Genomic DNA, 25,200 nt, shown 5'->3' on the forward strand with positions numbered 1-25,200 from the left:
ACGCCCGTTAAGCACGCACCCCGGGGCGCGGAGCCGCGCAGGCATCCCCGGGCTCCGGCCGGCGCCGTCCGGGGGCCGCTGCCCCGGCGGCCGTTGGGGGAGCCGGTAACGCGGGGCAGGCCTGAGGGCGGCTCGGGCGGGGAGCGGGTGCTGCCGGAGCCCCGTCCCGCTGCGCCGCCGCCAAGCGGGCAGGTAGCGGCGGGGGCGGGACCCCAACGGCGGGGGCGGGCGGCACCGCCCCTCGGCCCGGGCAGGTGCGGGGCCGCCCGGTGCGGCGGGCGGAGGCGGAGCCCGGAGCTGCTACCGGGGCGAGCGGGGGGGGGCCGGGCCGGTGGCAGCGGCTCTCGCACTTTTGACCAGTCCCCTTTGTCTCGGCGGGACCGGGCGAGCCCCGCGCCGAGATCTGCCCGATCCGCCTGGTAACAGCCCGGCGCCCCCATTGGCTCACGCTAATGGCCGCTTCCTGCGGCCGCGCCGCCCCACGCCGCCCGCCGGGGGCTCCCCCGGGCCCGCGCCGCTCCCCGCCGCCGGCACCGCCCGCCTGCCCGCCGGGGAGCCCCGCGCCCCGCCGGGGAGCTTTTATGAATGAAGCACCGGCCTCGTGCTGAGGGGGAGGGGGGGAACCCCTCACCAAGCCCACCCCAGCCGGAGGCAGCGGGAGGGCGAGGGTGCCGGAGGCGTGGGTGCTGCGCGGAGCTGGGAGTCCGTGCTCCGGGGCAGGGCCGGGCGACTGGGGCGACATGGCCAGGAAGGAATGTTTGGAGGCAAAGAGCTAGCACCGTCCTGGGGAGGAGAAGGGGCAGGGACCGGCTCCCCCGAGCACTTTCCCTGCACCCCTAAAGCAGCTGCTCCCTAGAAGGGTGTTGGGGTGCAGGGAAGTCAGTTAAATAGGATCCCGCAGTTGTGCGTCGTGGGCAGGCCGAATTCCAGTCTGGGAGTGCAGGGTCATGGCGTGTTTCTTCATTAAAAATTAAAACCTCCCCGGCCAACTGAAGTTGTAAAAACAGAAGTGTATGTCCTGTGTATGAAGCACAATAGACAGGCGGAGGGACGCAGACAGGGGATAGCTTCCTCGCTGAGAAACGGTCCACGCTCGCCCCACGGGCTGCGGCGCGCAAGGGGAAGTGAGATCCGACATCCTCCTAACAGGCGAAGACAAAATGGAGACAAATGGTCAAGCGAACGGGTAAACTAGGAAAGATGGGCAGATATTTCATGCAAAGAGATTACGTAAACACACAACTGTGCAACAACATGCCCTGTGATCTTTGGCACTGCTTTCCCCGCAGGTCATGCAGGAGAGATGCTATATGACTCCACGGCATGTCCTCCACGGCCATGAGACCCTTCCGCTGTCCTGACGCCTGCCGGCGATGCTGCCGCGAGTGCTGTACCACCGGTAGGTATTCCTGCTGTCAGTGCTGCACCCGGGTGATGCTAAAGCACTGGGGCTGAGGTTAATCCGAGTGCTCGGGTTTTGAGGGGCGGGCAGGCAGAAGGCAGCGTGAACCCCAGTTGACGGCCTTTCCACTTCTCCCCACTTCACTTTGGTGCAGGACAAGTCATTTCTCCCATGCAGCAGTGCATTGGCTTCACCTCCGGTATTCTCCGGCAGGCCCCAAGCTCCTCTATCAGCCCCTCAAAAAGTGAGGAGTTTAAAAGAGACTCTTTTTTATTAGAAACAATGCAAAGCAAAGTGTTTTCAGGTACAGGCAGTTCAGCTGGGGCATGGGAGTTATTTACGGTGGGGCCCTGCCGTTGCACGTCACGCGTGGACAGGCTGTCCTGGCGGCACGGCGTGTCGGATGAGGCCCCGGCAGGCTCCGGCGGCTGCCGGCACCTCCCTCCCCCCCCGCGATTCATCTCCCTGAAGGTGCTAGAGGAAGCTCTGGCCACCATTTTGCTGCTCTGCTGGGATATATTTTTCTGGGTGGCTGTGAGCGGTGGGGGTGGGGTGCCGAGTGCGGCCTGCCCAGCGTGCACCGCTGCCGACTGCGGCTGGGATTAGCTATCGCCCTGTCCCCTGCCACCTCTGTGCCCCTTTTGGAGGGTAAAACCTTTAAAGTGAAAGGAAAGTGAAAAAAATAAAAAGGAAGAGAAGAAAAAGCACCATCTTGGCCGGGGGGGGAGACCCCAAATCCTTTAAGATCTAATGTGCAGCAAAACCATCTAGGCTGGGAAAAAATAAGACTGAGGAAACGGGAGAAAGCTTTTCCCTTGGGATCAACTACAAAGACCGGGAGTTCAGGTTGGGAGCGCGCCTTTTTAAATGACAGCTATCACAGGTACGCGTTGGTGGCGGCAATAATAATAATTGATAACGAACAGCGACGCACTGGTACTGCCCTGCTCCCCCTCCCCGGCGCCCCCAGTAAAATAATACCAACCAAGTCTCCTTGTATTTATATCCCTGCGTGTCTGTGTGTGGCCTAGCCCCATTCATCATTTGGCTCCCACTGCAGAACTCGCTCCATTTTTAAAATTATGCATGATACACTGAAGAGACAATTTGGGTTTCCCCCACCTCTCCCTTGCCCTTGAAGAAAGCAAGCCCTTGTCTCATTTGCATTTGCATTAAAACCCTGCTCTCTATAAGCTAAGCAAAGGGGAAGGACTTGAAGCCTATGGGATGGCTTTAGGGCTCTGCCCCTTGCTTTTGGCTCTCTCTCTCTCTCTTTCTCATTCTCTCTCGTGCTTTGATCTCTGCTTAACAACAGTAACGTCACAGGGACTATACAGGAGAGTTTTGTTGGAAGTTAGAAAGTTTTGCAGCCTCCAGAGGGCTGTAGCGGCAGTAGCAGAAGCAGCATCCAAGGGACTCCTGGAAGGGGAAGAGAGAGAGCGAGCGAGCGACTGCCTCAGTCCTGCTGCAGAAAACTGACTCGAGACGACGGAGGCAGACATGGAACATCAGCTGCTGTGCTGCGAGGTGGAGACCATCCGACGAGCCTACCTAGATGCCAACCTCCTCAATGACAGGGTGCTGCAGACAATGCTGAAGGCGGAGGAGACCTGCTCGCCCTCCGTCTCCTACTTCAAGTGCGTGCAGAAAGAAATCTTGCCATATATGAGGAAAATAGTTGCCACTTGGATGTTGGAGGTTTGTATCTTTCGGGGGTTTTCTTTGCAAGCTTCGGTACCGAAATGAATTAAACCGCAGAACTGCTCCCCCGTCTCCTGCCGCTCCCGGCCCCCCCCCACCCCCCTCCCGAAATAAGTTCCCCGGCGCGGCACACGTTGCTCTGGCTTCGGAGACGCCCGCGTGTAACGAGGGGATGCGGGCCGGGGTTACGATCGCCGCCGCCGTTATTGCCGCTTCTTTATCCCCGCTGCAGCAGTCGGGTCCCGCCGCGGAGGGGCGGCGGGCGAACCCCCCCCCCCCGCCCCGGGACACCGCGTCGGGGGGTCTGGGGGTGCCCCGGCACCTTTTCCGGCCGTCGGGGCAAGGCGGTACCGGCGGAGGGGAGCGCGGAGAGCAGCCCGCTCGGCGCTACCCCTCGTCCGCAGCCCCGCCGGGGAGCGGCCCCGGCTGCCGAGCCCCCGGCCGCGCGGTGCGGGGCCGCCGGGAAACCCTGCCAGTTAATTTTTTCTGGGGATTTTATTTTAAATTAATATCCTTGTACACGTATGCAAGTGGCTGCCCGTGCCAGTATTATGCGCCATCTTTGTTCTTTTATTTGCAAAGCAAAAGTGTTTATTAATCGGGAGAAAAATTAAGAAAGTCCCGGGGAGCAAGCCAAGGGTGTGTGTTGCGGGGGGGAGCGGGGGAAGGGGGCCGGGGGAAGAAGGTCGGGGGCCAGGGGTCCCCGCTGGGGCTGCGGGCAGGGGGACCAGCCGGAGGGGCTCCGGCATTTCTTGGGGGAGTTGCAGGGTGAAAGTTTCTTTGTTCAGCGCGAAGAGAGGCTCGAGCTGTGGTCACCCCTCAAAGGCATGCTTGTGCTGCGGCGGCGATCTGCAAGGTCGCCTGGGAAAAGCGAGTTGGAAAGGGCCTCGTCCCCTGGCGGGACAGGTCTGGGGGGGCTCCCAGCGGGAGCCCCAGGAGCTGGGCTACATTTTCATGCCTTTTCGGAAGGCCTGGGCGCCCGCGATCTATTTTTAATTAATTTTTGAAAGCGCAGCGCCCTGCCTTGCTCTGGGAAATGTCGCGCCCGGCTGTGCTGCAGGGCGAGAGAGGGAGGCGGTGAATTTCACTTCGGGGGGCCTCCCCGGAGCCCCCCAGAAGGACCATCGGTACGGGGCTCGGTAAAGGACCCCCGCCGCTTCATTTTCAACCTTTTTTGAGAGCTCGAAGAATTTTTTAAATATTTTTAAATATTTTTTGAAAAGATGACGTCTGGGGAAATGAGGCTGGACGCCACCTTTGTGTCTCGACCAGAGAGGGGAATCGGCAGCACAACGGCAAATTAGATGAAAAAATAAAAGCGAAATAAATAAATCCGGGGGCAAGCCCGGCTCTGCACCCCATTCCCAGACACGGGGGCTCGCATTTTCCTCCGCTTTCCTTTTTCTTTCCTTTTTAAAAATTTGTTCTAGGGGCTGGAAAGATGGGGACAAACCTCCTCTTCGTTCCCCCCCCCCCTTTTCACCATGAATCGCCTGCGGATTTCTAACGCCACATTTCTCCCCACTTTGTCACTCGTGACTTTCTCTTTCATTTTCTTTGATGCCTCTGTTTTCCCCCTATTTATCCGTTTCTCGCAACTGCATTTTCCCCCTCGTCTCCTTCAACCTTGCCCTGCAAAGCCTGGGGGGTGAGGAGGGGAGGGAAGACGAGGGCGGCGGGACAAGCCCAGCTTTCGCCTGTATTAAATTGTTCTTCAACGATCTCTCTCCTTCTTCCAGGTTTGCGAGGAGCAGAAGTGCGAAGAGGAAGTTTTCCCCTTGGCTATGAATTATTTGGACAGATATTTGTCGTTTGAACCCCTCAAGAAAAGCCGATTGCAATTGCTCGGAGCTACCTGCATGTTTGTGGCTTCAAAAATGAAGGAAACTATTCCTCTGACCGCAGAAAAACTGTGCATTTATACAGATAACTCCATTAGACCCGACGAATTACTGGTAATTTCACGTTTAATCACCTCAGGAAAAAAAAAAAATATAAACCCCAAACCAAAACCGCCGATTAGCAAGCCCCCCGACACCAGGGGAGGGGGCTGCCTCCCCGCCGGCGGGGGTGCCGGCGGCGGGCGGGAGCCGCTCCCCGCGGCCGCAGCCGCTGTAGCCCCGGCGGCGGCCCGGGAGGGGAGCGGGGCCGGGGCCGTGCCGGGCGGCCGCCCCCCGCCTCCCCGCCCGCGGGCTGCCCCGGCCGGACCCGCCGCCACCGCGCGGCTGGGCGCGGCGTGGGCGCCCCCTGGCGGCCCCGCGGCGGGCGCTTCCCGGCGGGGGGCGGCCCGGCGCCCTCCGGCCCCCGCCTGAGCCGGGGCTCCGCCGCGGGAGGACGGCCCCCCCCCTCCGCCCCCCCCAGCCGGGGCAGCGGGCTCGGCCGAGAGCGGACTGGCCCAGCTGCGGGATACTGCTCGTCCGACCGTGTGTGAGCGGAGCTAACCACATTTTCCCTCTTCTCCTTCCTCTTCTCTTCTTCCCCCTTCCCTCCCTCTTGTCTTTGCAGCAAATGGAGCTGCTTCTGGTGAATAAGCTGAAATGGAATCTGGCTGCAATGACCCCCCACGATTTCATTGAACATTTCCTTACTAAAATGCCTCTGGCAGAGGACACCAAGCAGATCATCCGTAAACATGCTCAGACTTTTGTGGCTCTGTGCGCTACAGGTATGAGCCCTGCACGTTAAAGCAAAGCGTGTTGCTCCCCTACACGCACCTACCCCCTGGCTTGTAAAGCTTCCCGTAGCTGTGGTCTAAAGCGAGCTCACAGAGCTGCGGGGAGGTAGTTTAAGCCCCGATTATTGCCCCTTGTTGTTTGCAGAAGGTGGATTACTTTGCAGAGGTAAGTTTTTTTCAGAAGATACTTTGCTTCTGAGTTGAGCATGTGGTGGTGTCAGGGAGGGAGAAGTACCCCCCTCTTTGTAGCTTAGCCGTGGAGTCGCAGCTCAGCGTGGCACCATTTCTTCACCTCTGTACGCTGTGTTTTATGTGGGGGCTGCAAAAGGCTTACTGCCCGTATGGGGAATCCCTCCCCGTGTGGATTCATTCTTAAGACGGTTTTTAAAGGCGGAGGGAGATTTTGCTTGTGAATAGCTCTGCGTGGGGGTTTTAAAACTTCCCTCTTCAAGTTGCCTCTTCCCCTCTCCTCGGTGGCTGGTGGATTGGAGGAGGGCCACGCGGCACAGAGGCTTTCCTGGCACAGGACCGAGCCGCTGCCATCTGCACCCTTCTGACCACGTGCTGTGCTGAAGCCATGTGCAGGGCCGGCCTCCAAAGACGCCGACTGTTCGCTAGGCCAGGTTTGCAGAGGCCTGATCTTTGGTTTCAAGGGCATCGTGCGTGCAGGAGCGCTGGTTCTTTGAAGTTCCATGTTTGCATGTGGACTCTGTGTGTATGCATTTGTACATGTACCGGCTTTACCCACTGAACTCTAACAAGTGGGAAGGAAAAAACGTTTTAGAAGAGTCTTTCTGTTCTCCAGATCTCACTGTTCCCACAGGACAGAGTTGGAGGAGCAGGGACAAAATAAGTTCTAGAGGGATGATACTCTGTTTAAACAAAACGTGTTCAGCGCGTTTTCTTTTAGTATGGCGAGACCAATCCAGGAATGGCAAAAGAATAAGGAAGAAAAAGCAGCCAAAGCAAATGTTCTTTTGCAGTAGCACGTAAAGAGGAATGCCAGACACTCTGTTGACACTGATAAAAACTTAATGTAAAGGAGAGAGAGTGCTTTAGTAAATGTTAATATTCAGTAGCAGTTGTGCTAAAAAAAGAGATCAAGCCTGCATTTGGACTTGAGAAGAGGTATCCACACTTGAAAACCTCGGGATGTGTGTGGTCAATGGCACAAATTAATGTTTAGTTTATTTTCCAGAGATGGATTTGGTATAAAAAGATTGAAGAAAGATTGCAGGCACTCAGAAGAAAAATTTTATTTCACAGAACCGTCCCTACTGCAAGGCCTAAAGATAGAACGACTGAGCCATAAAAGAGAAATTTATAAACACTGGCATTGCTCTTCATCTCGGGCCTAACATCAGCATAACGGGCAGTTCGCAAGTTAGATTGCCTGGAATAATGCTCCGTGTTCGGAGCGCTACAACCTTCAAACAGCCTTCAAACTACCTGCAGCAACATTTTGGGAAAATCAGATGTAACTCTCCATGCCAGATTCTACCAGATAAGGCTGCTGCCACTCCGAATGCGTGATTTGCTAAGTTTGAAGCTTCCTCGGCTGTTTGCTAAAAAGAACAGCTACCCAGCCTCCCCTTTGGATATGGGGATATTTAACCTAGGTTGTTGTGTTGGCAATGACAGGGATGAAAACAAGAGTAGTTCAAAGGTTGGAGACTTGCTAAGAGTCCAGTACTTTGATCTACTGTCGGTGTTGTTATGTTTCTTTTAGGAAGCACATCCAGAGTCTTTATTTAACACTGCTACACACCACAGCTGGAGAATGGATCAGTAAATGAGAACCATGTTCTGGGAGTTTTACTAAGCTTTTAAAAAAAACAGTGCTGAGCTCACCAGAATTGGGGCCCTCTTCAGCTCCCTACTGAAGTTGGGAATATTGCCTGGGGAAAGAGCGCTCAGGAAGGCTGCCACTAGGCTCTGTATTTTTATTGTTATTTTTGGATGTCAGGATTTTCTCTACCTCTTCCTTTCCTCACGACTTCTTTGTTGGCTAGTGAAGATCACATGTGGCTTAAGTAGCATCTGGACTTTGCTTTGCTGTTGCTGGGTTGTGTTGTATTTCCCCTTGCCAAAATGAACCTAGATGGACTGCAAATGCGTTGTGCTGCCTGGATGCTGTGGGGCCCAATCCAAAGTTCACTGGAAACACTGACACTCGCTGAAGTGGCCTCAGGGGCAAGTGCAGTATATCCTTTGCTTGAAGTACAGCCTGTGTCCTCTCCTCTAAAGGAGGGTCTCCTAAGAAGAGGCAGCAAAATAATGCTTGCTTAGAAAAGAAAATCTCTGCCAGTTGGCTTAACAAGGTGCAGGCTGTGGCAGTGTTTGTAGATGAGTGTGTATGTGTTTGCTCCAGAAAGAGAAGGTTACATGCAAGGTGAAGTTGAGGGGAATTCCTTCTAAGCTCCCTGTTCAGTGTCTGGCTAGCAGAAGTGGATTTGTTTGATTTGGTTTAGTTTTGAAAAATCCATTTTCACCAAAGGATGTCTTTGTGCTGTGGTAGGTTCAGGAGAAAAAGAAAAAAAAAATTACCAGGGGTTGTTTGAAGTTAACACATAATTGAGCTTAATGAATGGGGCTTTGGCATGGCCGAGCAAGGCAGGGAGAGCTCAAAAGGAAGCAGGCCTCTTTTGGCCCAAGTTAAGACCAGTGTTGAGGGAGAACTGCAGCTCTATACAAGCATAACAATGAATAGCAACAAATATTGGAGCTTCAGCGTTTCATTATGTTCCTCTGGTTATCAAAACATACCAGGCTCCTTTTATATTATTATTATTGCTATTATTGTTGTTGCTTTCCTCCTCTCGGATGGAGAAAGAAAGATCCCCCTTTGAAACAAGCGTTTTACAATTCTCCTATTCTCTGGCCTTTATAAAATTGGGAGTCTCAAGGTATGTGACCAGTTGGAACCTGTTGCATCTTGCAGCAAGTGATTTATGTTCGCAGTTTTGATTTGCCTCAATGAAAAGATTTTCATTCATAGCCCCCAGCTCTCCAGACGGATGGAATTGCTGCTCCATTTAAAAAGGAAAAGGGGTGACTCGCCTTGTTAGGAATTTTTTTTAAAGCGCTGCAGCGCCTATATGCCTGCTTTGTCCTCCCTTCAGGGTGGCTGGCATTCTTCTCTCTCCTCCCCCTCCTCTCTCTCTCTCTCTCTCTCTCTTTTTAACAACGCTGAAGTTGTTTATTCTTTTTGGATGAAGTCTCAGATAGGCTACTGGGGATGTGTGCTTCAATTGATGGGGCCCCCTACCCCATTGTGGCTGTGTCAGGTCTAATTCATCTCACCGAAGCCCCCTTGTTCCTGAGCGCTCAATAGCGCAAGATGAGGCGATGGAGGCTGACAATGATGCCACACTCTTCACTTGGGGGCATCCAATTACAGGCGAGAGGGGCCCCCTGATTAATATGCTGAAATTAGTGGCCTCTGCCACAAATAATTCCTTGTTGAGTTGCAACAAAAAGGCAGTCCATGCTGCTTGTCTGGAGTGGTTATAGGGACAGACACAAACTGGTCATTTAAACTTCATTATCACTTTTCCACCTTGGAAAGAATGAGGGTGTGACTATGAATTCATGTTCTTGTTTACTGCTCCGTTTAAAAGAAGAACGCAAATATTAATCCCAAACGTGATCCTGTCAGGACAGACTCATTAAACTGACACATTTTGGTCATGTTCTGTTTGTGGAGCTCGGTAAATAGTGCTGCAAACGCGCTGCCACCGTACCCCTCTGAGCAACCCAATCGTGGTGGAATTCATGCTTGCCTACTGAGATGCCTCATTTCTGAAGTCTACCTGCAACTGCGTTTCAGTATTTCGGTTAGGGGACTGCCTTTGGAATGTGTATCGTGTCGATAAGCAGTCTGGACTACTTTGATTTTTGGGAATGACAGAAGCTTGCTAGAAGGTGGGTGTGTTTATATCGCCCGGAAATGGGCAGATTAGGAAAAGGGGATAAACTTAATTTATTTTAAGCACAGTAACCTAAATGAGATGACTTTAGAGCAAGCTTGCCTTTTCGCTGGCAGTGCATCACAAAAGTTTGGCCACAATTCATCGTGTCAGTTTAATTTTGAAGGTTCATAGAAGGCTGGGCGAAATGCCCCTTTGAAGGTGGGTATTGGTCAGGGCTACAATGGAGTGTCAGAGGTATATGAATAGATTCAGAGCGAGGACTTTCATAGAGTCCCGAAGTCTTTGGTTTCACTGGTAAAACATTTACACAAAAGTTATTTTATCATAATAAAGGAGATGCATGATTTAATACTTAAACTGTTCCACTGAGCCCTCTAAGCTGTCCATTCCTTTGATTTCATTCAAGGGTTTGACAGATGGTTTATATTTTTTCAACCCAGAGGAAGTTGTATTCTGATAAAAGCTGAAGGAATGTATCTCAGGTTCTTGTGTATAATGTGGCATTTCCCTTTCTTCCTCACAAAATTAGACGTTTACTTGTGCCACTTACTTCCTTTGTTTCTGATTCTCCTCCAAGGTGTACACTGCCACGGATCAAACGCATTCCTGTTCAGCAGAAAGAGTCTTAGCATTAAAATGTGGATTATTCTTATTAAAAAAAAAAAAAACAACCAACAAAACAAAAACCAAACCAAAAACATGCTAAATGGCAGAGATAGCCCCTTAAGGAATCATGGGAGTGGCTTTGTGGAGAGACCTACAGCAATGCAGTCTGGAAGGGGGCCCAGCCTCTTGTCAGCATGGTGTCACATCAGAATGTAACTGATTGTCCGCCAATTCTTGGGACCCCCGTCACTTAGTTATGCCACATTTACATTAAATCCCTGTTGCCAGGATGGATGGCAGCCACTGACAAGAGACTAGGTTGAGACAAAGCATTTTTAAGATGAAACCTTAATTTAAATATGGATTATCTGCCTCCTGACAGGGTTAAGCAGTCTGTCTCTTTCTTTCTTTTTGTTGATGTTGTTGTTCATTAAAGCTATATTCCTTTGAATGTCAGTGCAAAGGTTTCTGCTTTAAAGGGCCCGAGGACTCCTTATTAGAGTGCACCTAGGAGCTGATCATGCGAAACACTTAAGAATGCGAACAGGTTTTCTCAGATGTATAGTGCCATTGACCCCAGTGGCATTATTCACATGAGCAAAGTATTTTAACATTTGAAGAATGGGGGCCCTGCTTATGATAAAAATACCTCCAAGTGATGAATGGCCTCCCAGGCTTAGTGCTAGGAAGGGCTACTCACTGAAGTACAGTTGCTCATGTGGGTAAGTGTTTACAGGTTTGGACCTGTAACAGTTTAGAGCAGGAGGCACCTTTCTGCTCACCATTTTCCCTACCTTTTCGGATGCAACAGTTGGCAGCTGAAGCTGTGCTGGTAGAAGAGTGTATGTGTATGGGCAGGCTTCTCCTAAAGCAATCATTTCAGTCTTTTTTTTTTTTTTCTCTCTCTTCTTTCTTCATACAGATATTAAATTTATTTCAAACCCACCTTCCATGATCGCAGCTGGCAGTGTGGTAGCAGCTGTGCAAGGCCTGCATCTGGGGAACACTAACACTTTCCTCTCCTATCAATGCCTCACACATTTCCTATCACAAGTTATCAAATGTGATCCGGTAAGTGACTCTTTCTCTCGGTTGATCTCCTGCCTTAGAGTTTAAGAATGAATGCCTGCTTACTGCGTAGTAGCTAATCTGACAGTAAATCTTGATAAAAGTCAAACCTCAGAGTGGGGTTTTTGAACGTGTTCTCTTGTGTCCGTCCTAGTTATTTAGCTGTCATTATATCCATTAATAATCTGTGATTACGCTGCTGCAGTTCACTGATAGGAATGCCACATCCAGCTCTAATGTTTGTAAGAGAGGCGTATCTGACAAAGCAAAGGAAACCCTGCATCGATTTAGGACATTGCAGAGGCTGTTTGGTTGTAGGTAATTAAACCAGGAGTCTATGTAAAACAAAACTTTGAAAATAAGACGAGGAAGTAGTTACTGAGACCTCGTGGTATCTCTGACCTTATCTTTGACCATTCTTGAGGCCTTTTATTGTGCCAAGTGGTGTGAAAAAGCCCTTCTTAAAAGAGTTCTAATGATCTAATTTGGTTTATTACGTGCTAGACCTGCACAGTAGCTGGTATTGAATTCCTTTTCGGAACAAATGCTTGTCCCACGACTTTCTGACAAGGTAGATGGTCCTCACAGGACTCTCATTTTGCCCTGCAGCTTCCAGGAGATGCACATCAGTAACTAGTGAGCAATAAACCTTTCATGAGTGAATGGGCCAGGAAGGGAGCCTACAAGGAAGACCTAAAGTCAATGATCCATGTCATAATGGTGTGTGAAGTTGGGGCAGAGTTGAGCTTTGTTTTGTAACAATGTGGAAGACCAATAAATAGATGCTTTAAAAAGGTTCTTGTGAGGTCTCCAAGCGCTGGACAATGAGTCAAATAAAGACAACTCTGTGGTTAGCGGCAGAATCTTTGAGATGCTGTTAAATTATTTTACATGTTAATAATTTAAATACGTGGAGAACTGTACCAGTCCAGACACTGCAAAACTAGGTTTTTATAATTGGACTTTGTTGACAGGATTGAGTGATTTCTGGAAAGATGAATGCATCATAATTAATTATTCACAAAAGAATATTTTACTTTTGATAGACTATGTGAAACAATTGCTGACAAATACGATCCCTCAGCTTATTATTTTGATCACCTTAACAATGCCTCAGTATTGAGCACGTTATTTTTGCCATTTATATTACTGCAGCTAAAGTAATATGGATCCAGTGCTGAAATGTTAAATACTGTAAGAACTTCAAATGCTGAAACAAAATGCTGCTCAGTTTGGTATGTACGTGCAATGCTTTTAGTCAGTTTGTGAACAATGTAGATATTTCAGTGTATGGTTGGCCACTATCCAGTGCGAGATATTTGAAGCAGGTACTGAGGAAAAATACTAGGCTCGCTATCTGTCCTGACAGTATCTGATTCAAACAAAAACATTATTTAATCATTCCTGATACAAAGCATTGAAGTAGATTCTCTCACATCTTGGAGAACAACAGCATGTCCTTACGTGACTTGACTTAGTTCATGACAGAGCTCTTTTAAAAGAAAAGAAAGTAGTTTTAACAAGAAGGAGAATCCTTGCTTATTTCTTTTTTATTGTCCAGAGTCATTGCAAGGCCACAATCTGTATGACCTGAACTTAAAGTTAAGAGCTTTAAAAGGAAGTAACTCCCTTCCAGCTTTCATTGCTAAATACATTCATGTGTTAGAGCCGATAGAGTTAGAAGTAAGGTTTTTGTATAGGTTGCTACAGAAAATAAGCATCATAAAATGATACCTATGTATATGTCTACTGTTGTGTTTGTAATGGAATAAGGGAACAGCATTTTTCACTACTATTGCTTTGAGTAGAGAAAACTGCTTGGTTTCATACATAGCATGATTCCCCTGCCTAGAGAATTTCCCGTAAGACGTGCCTATGTAATCCATAGTATCAAATGCTATTCCTCTTATCTTATTTCACTAGCATGTATAAGAAGTTTGTTACTCCACAGTGATGGTTCCCCTTGTCAGACCGCACAAATGAATATGCTTTATATTGGATTGTCTTGAAATATTAAGAGCACGCATTATAACATGGCTAACATTCTCCCTGATTATCTATTAGCTAGAGCAGCTGGTCTGTTGGATTTCAGGTTATATAATTACACTTTTTTACCTTTAGTCTCAAAGAAAGCTGAATCTAAAGTAAAATGAATATCACCTGATTGGAATTCCTTTATGGTTCATGTTTACGTTGGTAGGAGTCCAATTTCCCATTTTGCCTTTGATCAGGGGTAATTAGAAGTCAGATAATCACAATTAGAAGTCTTGGGCTGTCTTCCATCATTCTATTCTTGACCCCATCATCCAAACAGATTGAATTTTACCTGACATTCATTTCCAGGCCAGAAATTTGCTAAACTAGATTAGATTGGGTTTCCATGCTGTCTGTTAGTACATTGGAATTCGTCTCCTGCCTGCCCCTACTCAGAGGCACCTTCAAACATGTGCTTGTTATCCAGAACGGGTCAGGCAGTAACAAAGGATTTCCAAGCAGTGTCTTTTTTGTTGTTGTTTGTTTCTTTTAGTATCTGACCCTGGAGTCTGATCATGTCTCCTGTGTGTGTTAAAGGTATTTGACCACATCAGTTAAGCTAGCAAGTCTTTTTTTTTTTTTTTTTCACTGAGGAGCTTAATTAATCCAGGAAGGGTTTATGACCTTGAACAAACTGTGGGCATTGAAATTTTGGGTAGTGAAGCAGAAAAGTTGTTGGGAGAAGTTATCAGAGTAATGCACAAGTTTTGTATTTGCTTTTCAGTGTTGAGAAGTACCGAGAATGAAAAAAGCTTTGGTGAGGTTGTTCACAGTGAATGTTGTATTTTGCAGTTATTTTTGCTAGCTCTAATACATTCCTGCAGACAAACTATTCATCTAATAGTCATCTGAATAAGAAATGATTTGAACAAAAATGCCTAAAACATGAAAAAAATATTGTTCATTCAACTGTAGCTTAAGACACAGTCTGTTCATAATAAATTGTAAAGATTATGTTTTAAAAAAACACAATTACAACATGCTGTACTCTGAGAATCCCAGAGGAAAAAAAAAAGTCTGTGATCAAAAACTACCTTTAAATTACATAGTCCTATGTAATTATTCATGACTGGACTCCAGAGGGAGAAGAATAGGTATTTATAGAAATTCTTTTGAATGGTTTTCGTTTTCAGAGCTCAAACACGCTATATGCAAATGGTAGGATTAAAAAAAAAAACAACACAAAAAACCCACCAAACGATTCCCGCCCCCCCCCCCCAAAAAAAAAGGCAAGCAGGGTTTGTTTTGCTCTGAAAATAAATTGGCTTTCAGTTTGGGACACTGAACATGCTACCTTGTTAAAACAGAATTCTCCTCAAAAGTGCCTGGATTTGTAAAAACGAAAATACCTAAACCTGTATTCATGTACTACTCTTAATACATCTAATTCCAAGTGTGACTGAGGTACGTGGTACAGGACACGCGAGTAGAAGCCTTACAGGCAGGACTGATGCGTCGTATCTTGGGAAGGGGTGAAAGGACTTCATAGAGATCTTATTGTGAAGGCCAGAGGTATGTAGGAGCCAAAGGCATGATGACTTTAGGATATGAGGCGTTTCTTTTTGTCATTTAAAACGCTGTGTGTCTCTGTCAAGAGGAAATATTACACTCGGGTTTAAACCAGAAAAGGTCATAGGTTATGTGTTTTCAGTGAGCTGTAACTGATGGTCTGATCTGCTTAGAGGTAGGATTAACCTCCCTCTCTCTCAGAAAGGACTCGCAGAGAATTGTTTGCTTGGGTTTCTAATCTTATTTTACCCCAAATGCCATGTGCCCTTATTGGTGGCAGAGGAGATTCTTGTGGTAGTGGAATCAGTGAAAAGCTGGTAGATCACACAAGAAGCCTCTGAATGAAGGCAGAATTGAAACTGGGAAATAAAGAAAACAGCAGGCAGGTCACCCTCTCAGGAAAACAACATTCATTCTCAGTCATGCACATCCTAACACTTTTGACGGCAATTTATCATGGAAGACTGGGTTCACCGCAAGGGCTAACACATGTCATAGGTTAAACCAGAAAAGGCAATACTGAAAGGAAACTTGCAAGTCCTTAATACACAGAGTTAAATATGTTGGGAAAAAGCTTATGATGTTTGTTATAAAGATAGGAGTAAACAGCAAGTTGGAGGAATTTTGGCAAAGTGTAGTGTGATTGTTTTGCCTATTCAAGGCACCATTTCTGTGTTCTTGCAATGGATGTACATGGCTCTGAAGAACACAACCTTGCAGAAAGTTGGACAGGTTGAGCTAACAGGCCTTCTCCAATTCTCATTGCTGTGGATCAATAAGTAGAATTGGATATATCTACTCATGGCATGGCTTAATGCCTGGGGGAAGTTACCTTTCCCCACCATAGAGATGATCCTGCTTGGTGCTTTATGCTTTTAATTCACACCAAAGTCTGGGCAAGCGGCGAGGCCCTTGCACCCTCCTGAACACTCAGGAGGATTGTGTGCGCATTCAGCTCTGAGAAAATGCTTTTGAAGCACGGGAAAGAGCTCTCACCCTGACAGATTTCAAGGTGAATGCTTGGCAGCACTTTGTAATGCATGGTTACGAAGGTGTTTAGTGGTGCTTCTGAAAGATCTCTGCATTTTGGGGTCGTACAGTCTGGTACATTTTTCTGTTCAGATGCTTTCTGAGTTCGAAATCAGTTAGCTAACTTGAGCTGCCCACTGCTGGACATCGCAGCAGTTGGCAGGCAACTTTGGGCATGTACATCTAAATATATATATGGCATTTCTATCTAAGAACTTTGTATTATCGGAACTCAGCCTGGGAAAATCATTGTTTACGACCATCGCTTCTAATAGACTGTGCTGCGGAAGTGTTTCTGTGGTAAAAGTAGAAATCACTATAGCATCAGCAATACTTGGGCCAACTCTTGACTCCAGCCCAGTTTCATGTCTTTGCAACTCCACTCATTTAGTTTTGATTGCTTCACACTGCTGTAGTCAGACTGTTCCTATTTTTCAAAAGGTATAGGAAAAACATATTTTTTCAGGACAGTGAGATTAAAGATAGGGTGGATGGACTTTTACAGAACTGCTGAAGTGTTAACAGCACAGGCAGAAAAGTAGTAGTGCAAGCTACATCATCTTGTGTCAAGGTCCTGCCCGGCTTAGTTACTACCCGTGTCATTGCAGTGGAGCGTTCATCGTATTCAGTTGTAGACCTATGGGCTGAGACTAACAACAAGACGGCAGTTGTGGTTTTTCCAGAGGACCACGTATGGAGATGCTCACCTAGGCCATTAAATAGGAGATAGTAAAAGTTAGTTGCTGAAGTCTGGATCCAGGCTAGCATCCTGCAGAAAATGGGGTGGCTCGTCCAATCCGTTCACTATTCAGTGTTCCTCTTGCTCTTCCCACAGTCCTTGCAGTCTGCCCCCTCCCAAATAACTTGACTATATTTCTCTTGCTTTTTCAAGAAATGGTATTTGGTCTGTGATCTTCCTGTTTTTCTAAAGGACTCTGGGTCTTTTTCTCCTTCCATTTAATCTTCTCTAGGATTGTTTACGAGCCTGCCAAGAACAGATTGAATCCCTCCTTGAATCCAGTCTACGTCAGGCACAGCAGCACAATGTATCTTCAGAAACAAAGACTGTAGAGGATGAAGCAGACCTTTCCTGCACACCTACTGATGTGCGAGATGTGAACATTTAAGAGGACTTCTTCTAATGGGTTTGCTTGGCGAGAAAAGCAGACAAAGAAAGGGCATCTGAGAAGGAATCAGCATCGGGATCTCCCCCCCAGAAACCCTTTTCTCCGGGACATTTTTATACCAGAAGGGAAAACCAGTCTTGTTATATTTTTTCTTGCTCTGTCTCCCTTCCATCTGTGACTTCAAACAAACAAATAAACAAAAAATACCCCAAAAACTGTCTTAAAAAAAGAAAAAAATAGTATTTGCATTACCCCCAGGGGTTTGTGCTACAAAAATAGAGGATTTTATACAATAATAATCAACTAGTTTTTATATTAAAGTGTTCTTGTCTGTATGTTGTAAAAATAGGCATTAACACACAAAATGTCTCCAGGGGAGGTATTAGATTTGATTTCTTACATATAAAACCAACCAACCAACCATTTTTAAAGTAGAAGAGGGTTTTTTTTTTTAGATAGTAAATGAAATATTCTTTTTTTTTCTTTAAAAAGCATAGCTTTAACGCAGTTCTAGGCTTTTCTGTATCTTGCTTGCTTATGCATTTAGTCACTTTATAATTCATCTGTAAATGTTTATTTTATTTCCTTAGTTTTTTTTTATCCTCTTCACCTTATAAATGGTTAACGTAACCTAAGTTAGTGTATGTTAGTATGCAGCATTATTATATGTTAATCTTTTTTTGTGCCTGTGGATTGCCTGTGCATAAGGCATTTGTAGGGTTCCAGCTTAGCATTGTTGGGAAAGGCCAATGTACTACTCGTACGATACTCTATTACAAAGAGAAACCGAAATAGTGACATAATATATTATATTTTTGTAATCTTCATATTTTTGTAGTTACCTGTGTAAAATGCTGGTCTGACCCCACAGATATTCAGCCTAATTATGGTCAGGTTCAATCCACAGTTTAGTCTTTTTTTTTTGTTTGTTTGTAATATTCTAAAACCATTCCATTCAAAGCACTTTCAGTCCATTAGATATAGGAAATACATTCTTTTATTGTGTGGGAATTTTTTTTTAATGGAATGGTTTGGAAATATATAAGTGCTTGTTCGCAAACTTGGAATTGCAAAGCAAGTGCATTTAACTATGGTGTTAGAGGAGAGGTGATTTTTTTTTTTTCCGAAGGTTGTGTTCCAGTGAGAGAAATTGCATTCACAAATTGCCAGGATATCTTCCTATCCTTTTCTATAGAAAAGTTGAAGTTTAGAAATCCTTTGGTGCCAACTCATCTTTATAAATTAGGGGCCTTAAAGGTTCACATATAGGACACGTATAGGACACATATAGGATTGTCGCTAGATGTTTTACAACTGAAGGTTTTTAAACACTAAAATATATAATTTATAGTTAAGGCTAAAAAGAATATTTATTGCAGAGGATGTTCGTAAGGCCAGTATGATTTGTAAAATAATGCAATCGCCCCTTTTTAAAAAAAATCTTTCTACCCTTGATGTTGCAGTTTTAACACAGCTTATTAAAGAAAAAAGGACACGCTTCAAAGAACAAACCCAAAACAAAGCAGTCTATTTGGCCCCTTCCTATACATTTTTCAAAATCAGTCTAACCATGAAAACGCCATAGTTAATAGATACGAAAATTGGAGTACTTGAAAGAAGTTCTTATTCCAGTATATGGCCCATTTTTTTATTTAGCTACAAATAGAAAATTTGCACATCTTGGCTATGTATCTTTTTATTATTATTTTAGAAAGTAGCTGAAGGGACGTGGACATAGCTGTTGAAGTTGACGCTCGAGGAGAATGTGATGGTGAAATGTATGTGAGAAAACTGCCGCTAAGGTGTTGATTGTAAAAAAACAAAACAACAAAAAAAAACAACAAAAAAGAGAAAAAAGAAAAAAAAATTAAAATTAAAAAAAAAGAAAAAGAGAAATGAAAAGGAGTGGATGCTCCATTTTTATTGAGCTGCTATGGATAAATTCCCAGCATGGTTTGAAAAAAAATTAACATTGCTTTTCTGTATCTTTGTCATTGTGTTTTGCTGCTATTTTGTGGATCAGTTTTTTTTTTTTTTTGTTATACAATGTCATATACTGCCATGTTATAGGTTTTAATTTTCTCATAGAAAATTATATTATTGACATCATTTTTTTGTAGATTTTTTATGTGATCAATTTTTACTTAATGTGATTACTGCTCTATTCCAAAAAGGTTCCTGTTTCACAATACCTCATACTTCAGTTAACCGTGTCTAGACCAGGTTTTAATGTTCGTACACAGTGCCTCATAGTTCTACTGCAAACGGAAATGCATCGAACGTTATTCTGAATGGGTCTCGCGATTTGCAACTAGGTTGCATTAATTTAAAAACAGCAGACATTTCAGAAGATCAAGTAATGTCAGTTTTTTTGTTGTTATGCATTTTATAAAGCTGGATTCTTTGTCTGATCTGGGGTTTATTATCATAGTAGTTTTAAGCTGTGTTATTAGCCACATTGATATATGAAAGGTGCATTATAATATAACTCTTGTATGCCACCTGATGTGGTTTCCCATCAGTTGGGACACATCATTTGGTATGATAGGTTATCTTCTGGAACTCTAAGTATTTTGTGTGTTTAATCTGTTATGATATACTAGTTTTTTGTTTGTTTTGTTTTTGTTTTTTTTTTTTTTTTTAATTATAGCATAATGCTAATTTAAAAAGCCTGTAAATCTCATAAATAAGCCAGCTAACAGAGTTGTATGCTGAAGAATAATCTAGCTGTTGCCTGTATGCTGCTAAACCAAAACAGAATTAGAACTCATTTTGAGGCAAATGCAGTTAAGATCCTACATAGTGCATAAATAAAGCATTGCAATGCTACTAGCAGTCGCAGGACCCAGGAGGACTGGATACATTCTGTCCAAATTTCAGGAACATTTCTTACTGCTTACCTCATAAAACACTTCTGTTTGTGGCATCTCTGTGTCTCTGAACCAAACATGATTACTGAGTTAGTGCTTGTTGGTTATATTATGCATTACACTGAATGGCAGTGTGTACTGCAAATTTCTTTAAAATATTTTATGTACTAAAAGGCCAAATCCAGATTAAGTGGGTTCATGTGCCAACAGAGATGCTTTATTTGTCACATTATTAGAACAATCTGTAGTAAGCAAGCAATTCAGATTTGTACATTTTTATATTGTACTTATTGGCATCACTGGTCTGAAATGCACATTTTCACCAACAGACCTGTAACAGACAAGTTTCCAGCAAAAAAACTAAAGTCTAGAAATAAAATTGGTAAAACCCAATGTCTGCTTGTTGTCGTCTTTTTTTTTTTTTTTTTAATTGCCTTCATGAATGCTGAATGGTAGTAACTACCTGATGCAATGAGTAAACCACATGGTATTTTCTGGTTTTGACTCTCTGTGCTTTAATAGTTGCAATGCTGAAAACCTTTTGTCATTATTTTAGGAAACCGTAGGCGTTTTTAGCAATGGGTAGGTGACTACCTGTCACAGTAATGTGTATTTTTAAAAAGGCAAAATAATTTTTGAAGTCTTTTTGAAGACTTTCTTTTAAACGTCTAAGGTAACTGCTCAGAGTAAAACACCGTTTGGTGGTTCTTTTCAATAAAAGGTAAAATAAAGTAGGTGTTGGATGGTACAGAAAGCTTGTTTGTATTTCTTCATCAGTGTGAGGTTTTGTGTCCTAAAATACCTTTACAGAAGATAGTTTGTTTTAAAAGCCATAAGGTTAACCTGCCTTCTTTTCCTTCCCTTCCCCTCATACACAGCTTTTGCATCTTACTATTGTATCACTAAGACAATAAAGAATAAACCAGAAAAATATAAAAGCCTACTAAAAATATGTAAAAAAACCCTGGACCTAGTAGGACAGAAATTATATCTCGTTATAAAGTAAAATGAGAAAAAATTATAACCTGTGTCCCAATTCACATTCCAAAATATCTCTGAAAACTGGGGATGCGTATTACCAATTATTACAAGAGCTGAACATGGCAGAAACAGCTTATTCTTAGTGGAGAATGGTCAAGCTTCTAACCTATATATTTGACTATTTACCCTATGAAAATAGTTCTGCCTTAAAACACCAAATCAATCTACGTAAAACATCAAGTTTCCTGTTGCAAATTAGAAATCTAGTATCTGCCTCCTGAGTTTCTCCTTGACTAAACTTCACATTACAACTGATTCTATACAGTGAGTACAGCAAAGAAAATGAAAAATGAAACTCCCAAGTTAATACCCAACATGTTAATTATAGTCTAGTGCAAAATAAGTTTGTCTTAGTACAGTTACCAATAGATGGGAAACCATCTGCATCAGAAGAATCCCAGTTGAGCCTGTATTAGCTTGTCGGTTTCCCAGTCATTTCAGACAGAAACCTGAACCATGTGGCCTACTGTAAAATCATAGATCAGGTAGGTAAAGTAATATCAGTACATAGCGTGATCTGTAATTTTTTCCATTCGAAATGGGGAGCTCCTCAATATGGTCAAGTTACCCTGGTAAGCCACCGAGGAAGATTCGTATAGCAGTGAAAGAAGATCTAAACTAGATTCACAGTGACTTTAAATACAGATCAAACCAAAGCTTAAATCGGACTCGGTCAAAAAACACTCATTTTTTCCACACAGATCTTTTAGCAGTTTTCTGCACAATTTCAGCATATTTTAAAGAAAAAAAACAGGAAAAAAAAAAAAGACTCGCTTTTGTATCACTGGTGGCTAACCCCTCTGATTTTTAAATGTTTGAAAGTGGAGTGAAAACATACTTACGCTGGGACAAAAAACCTTTTTGCTGATAAAAACATAGAATGATTCAGTGAGAAATTTAAGCCTGCATTTTGCTGAACACGTTAAGTGGGTTTTGCCTATCTGTTTTATAAACTCTATTAAACCAACTGAAGTGTTCTATGACTTAAGTAGGTTTAAGCCCACATAGTCAGCTCTGTTATATACATTTTCCTTCTCTCAAATATCATCTCTAAATGCAGACTACTAAATTTGAATGTTGGGTGAACTATGCCAGTATTACTCACATTGCAAAGGGCAGAAAGACAAGAATGTAGCAAGAAAAACAATTTACTATAGGCTGTAAAAAAAATGCATGTTCAGCTAGGCTATGCTGTAGCTTATTAAAGGGAAAAACACTGTATTTTCTTAAATCTGATTGAGACGTGTACACAGAAAAACCTCCAAAAGACCTCCAAAAAACCACCTCAATTCCATTGCTGAATTCAGGCTGATTGACAAGCTTGGACCTTTTATGAACACTTAAATTCACATACTCTTTATTAAAGAATTAACAAGATCTGTTAAATGTAAAAACTCGGAATCCACTTACATTCAATCGTATCTGGCATTTTAACTGATAGAAAACTCCAGAAGATAGAGGAGAAAGTGAAGCTTGGAGCTATTATTTCAAAGGAGTCATAGGAATGACCGAGGCATGTGGGCTAGATACTCTGATAAAGATTCCTGGCAACGTCATTGAAAAGCTGCAATGGGACAAAGGCAGTAAAGCTATAAATGATGGCATTTTAATGAATTCCTGCCAGCATCACTTTATGGGAAATGTATCTCTTCAGACTAACATGGTATTTTTACGATCCCACAAATATAATTGATAATAGTAATTGCATTGGCATGGCAAACATAGACGCCCATCTAGTTTTTGACTGAGTTCCACACAATACTCCAGTCAAATGATGAGAAAGGGATTGCAAATTAGTCAACTGGATTGCACCGATAATGTGAGACTTGCCAGATTTCCAATTTTGTTCTTCAGGGTCAAGGAGTACAAATTTAGGAGCAAGGCAGAAGTTACTTTTGTTTCTTAATGTGATAGACATTAAAAAAAGGAAAACAGAAATAATTTCTTGGTGATCCCATTAGCATCTGCAGAGCCCTACTCAGATCTGTCCTGCTTTTTGCCTGTGTGAAGACTATGTATTAAGAAGTCTCCTATTTCCGAAAAGTCACCAAGTATTCACAGCCATCCTTTTCCTGAGCGCTCTTACCTGTAGAGGGAACTACTGGCAGAAAGACTCGCAGCAAATCAGGAATAAGGCACACAGGCAGCATCTTCACTCTGCATGGGCCCTGCTGGTGCAGGAGGACCTCCTGCAGTGTGTGGGCAACACATCTGCTCTGGGGTACACACCACCACTTCTACTGAACTCCTGAAGCTGTTTTGAATGTGGTCTTCAGAGCACCAATTCCTCACAGAACAGCCCCAAGCTTTTAGGGAGCAGTCACTACCATACACAGCCAATGCAACAAGAGTTTTACTTTTCTCGAGTTGCCTCTCTGGACACAGGAGGCTGTGTTTAGTGGCTGCTAGAGGTCTTCCCTCTTATACAGTAGGTAAAAACAATCCATCTGTGTGGATTTCATCTCTCATTTTAATTATGGCTTATGTTACTTTTCTTATTTATGATAATATCCTTGAAGAAATACAATTTGTGTTTATTTCAGATTAAAAAAAACACACAGTGATCCATCTCAAAACCAGAATACCAGTCTGTCCACTCACTTGAACACTGCAGTAGAAAATTATATTTCCATCACATTAAAAATATATGCTAATGGCCAGTCACAGTACAATCTTCCCTGCTAACATGTCTGTCAAGGGGTGAAGCCTACCTGAAAGCCAGACTGCCCAGTCAAATGAGACCTTGACTACATCTGCTCAGCTCTGACTAATTTGGCATGAACTGGAAAACAAAGAAGCAAAATAAGAACTGTATTAGGCAACTGTTGCTGAATTCACACTTGGTAACACATTTCGGGTGGGTGACCAGAGGGCGATAGGAACCTCTTCCCCACCAGTAACTGGCCTTAGATATGGAAAAAGTTAGAGAGAATGGCCTGGGACTGCTTGTGCTGACAAATATATGAAGCAGTAACGGGTTAAGAGGGTAACCCCTCGGTGTTGGAGAGAGCTCCAGGTACAGATACATAATACCATCAAGAAAGCTGAACCAAAGGAGGAATCACTACATACACAGGCCAAGCTCCAAGCCGGACCTAACACACGTCGACTGGTTGGAGGAGCCCTCTCCTCCTAGGTCCATGTGGTGAAGGTCCAGGGCTTTGATTTGTGTGAGCAGTGTGCGCATCACAGAACAGAAATTGCTATCCACTCACCACTCCCAACCTGCTAAGTAAATAAATTTTAGATTATATGCTGCTGAGTGGTGCAGTTTTGCTATTTCCTCCATCCCACCCGACTGCTCTGTGACACTTGTCTTAATCCATCCGCAAGCTATACTCCATTAAATGCTTCGTCTCCTACAACAGCGAACACGTTACTCACCGTAAGGATGTTATTTGTAACATTAGCACCAGCCTTCAAGGAGCTGGGCTGAGATGGGCAAATCATTTAACAACGACCACTAAACCACCACTAGAGCATTACGACAACTCACCTGAGCCAGCACCGAACGAGTGACCTAGTGTCCTAAGTCACTACTCTGATGGCAAACTGTCTGAAACGGGCAATTGAGCTTTTTGATGTTTTATTTCTCCTTTTATTAGATTTTATCACTATAGATTGTTTGAATACAGGGTATTATTTTTGAACAGCTTTTTTGCTCCTTGAACACCCGCAGGCCAATAGTTCTTTACATTTGGTTGCTGGCTACCTTATATATGAAGACCATACTGTTAAGAATATTATATGCAGACGTAACATCCTCCCAAGATTTCCAGGAGGCATCAGCAATTATTTACTCAAAAGTAAACATTATTTCTTATAAACATAATACATTTATTTCATGTTTCTGACTCAGTATTTCTGTAGCCATTTCAGTCATTCACTATGACCACTTTGCTCCTTTTAGACAATACATCTATCAGCCACATATTAATTCAGGTTTCTTTTTTCATGGAGACCCTTGGACTGCAAAGGATCAGAAAGGTTCCTCCCTTATGGAGCATATCTTTCTAACCTAAGTGAAAGAGTTCATCTGCCTTCACTCCTGCATATAGTGCTCAACAGTGCGGCAGAGTCAAACAAGTATATGTAAAGCCTCACATGTTTGTGGAAACACAAGTGTTCTCTCATCCTCAAACAACTTTCCAATCACCTAAATATAGTCTTCCATACTTTTAAATCCCTCTGCTTAACGTGTCTTCAG

General features: G+C 44.3%; 2 protein-coding genes across 11 annotated transcripts in view; one reads left to right on the forward strand and one right to left on the reverse strand.

Annotated features, from left to right (window-relative positions):
• The first annotated feature begins 617 nt into the window (after window positions 1-617).
• CCND1 (cyclin D1) lies at window positions 618-20,345 on the forward strand. Of its 2 annotated transcripts, XM_075163340.1 has the most exons (7): window positions 618-1,186; window positions 1,290-1,399; window positions 2,718-3,100; window positions 4,843-5,058; window positions 5,609-5,768; window positions 11,238-11,386; window positions 16,927-20,345. In XM_075163340.1, the coding sequence occupies exons 3-7, from the start codon at window positions 2,903-2,905 to the stop codon at window positions 17,080-17,082; spliced, it is 879 nt and encodes a 292-aa protein (XP_075019441.1). In that variant the 5' UTR covers window positions 618-1,186; window positions 1,290-1,399; window positions 2,718-2,902; the 3' UTR covers window positions 17,083-20,345. The 2 variants fall into 2 exon arrangements, with proteins under 2 accessions (XP_075019441.1, XP_075019442.1); XM_075163341.1 differs by lacking the exon at window positions 618-1,186 and having other exon boundaries at window positions 1,278-1,399.
• Window positions 6,544-25,200, reverse strand: part of LTO1 (LTO1 maturation factor of ABCE1) — a 32,529-nt gene continuing 13,872 nt past the window's right edge. For 2 of the 9 annotated variants that reach the window (XM_075163342.1, XM_075163347.1), the window contains 2 exons: window positions 10,260-10,315; window positions 6,544-8,033 (listed from right to left, as the gene is read on the reverse strand). In XM_075163342.1, the coding sequence (XP_075019443.1) occupies window positions 7,807-8,033; window positions 10,260-10,315 (283 nt within the window). In that variant the 3' untranslated portion in view covers window positions 6,544-7,806. Of the gene's footprint in view, window positions 8,287-10,023; window positions 10,316-16,662; window positions 23,776-25,200 lie in introns of those variants that run through there. The other 7 variants (XM_075163348.1, XM_075163346.1, XR_012675775.1 and 4 more) reach the window with 6 other exon arrangements.

This window comes from Calonectris borealis, chromosome 14 (genome assembly GCF_964195595.1).
Source record: "Calonectris borealis chromosome 14, bCalBor7.hap1.2, whole genome shotgun sequence".
NCBI classification, from domain to species: domain Eukaryota; kingdom Metazoa; phylum Chordata; class Aves; order Procellariiformes; family Procellariidae; genus Calonectris; species Calonectris borealis.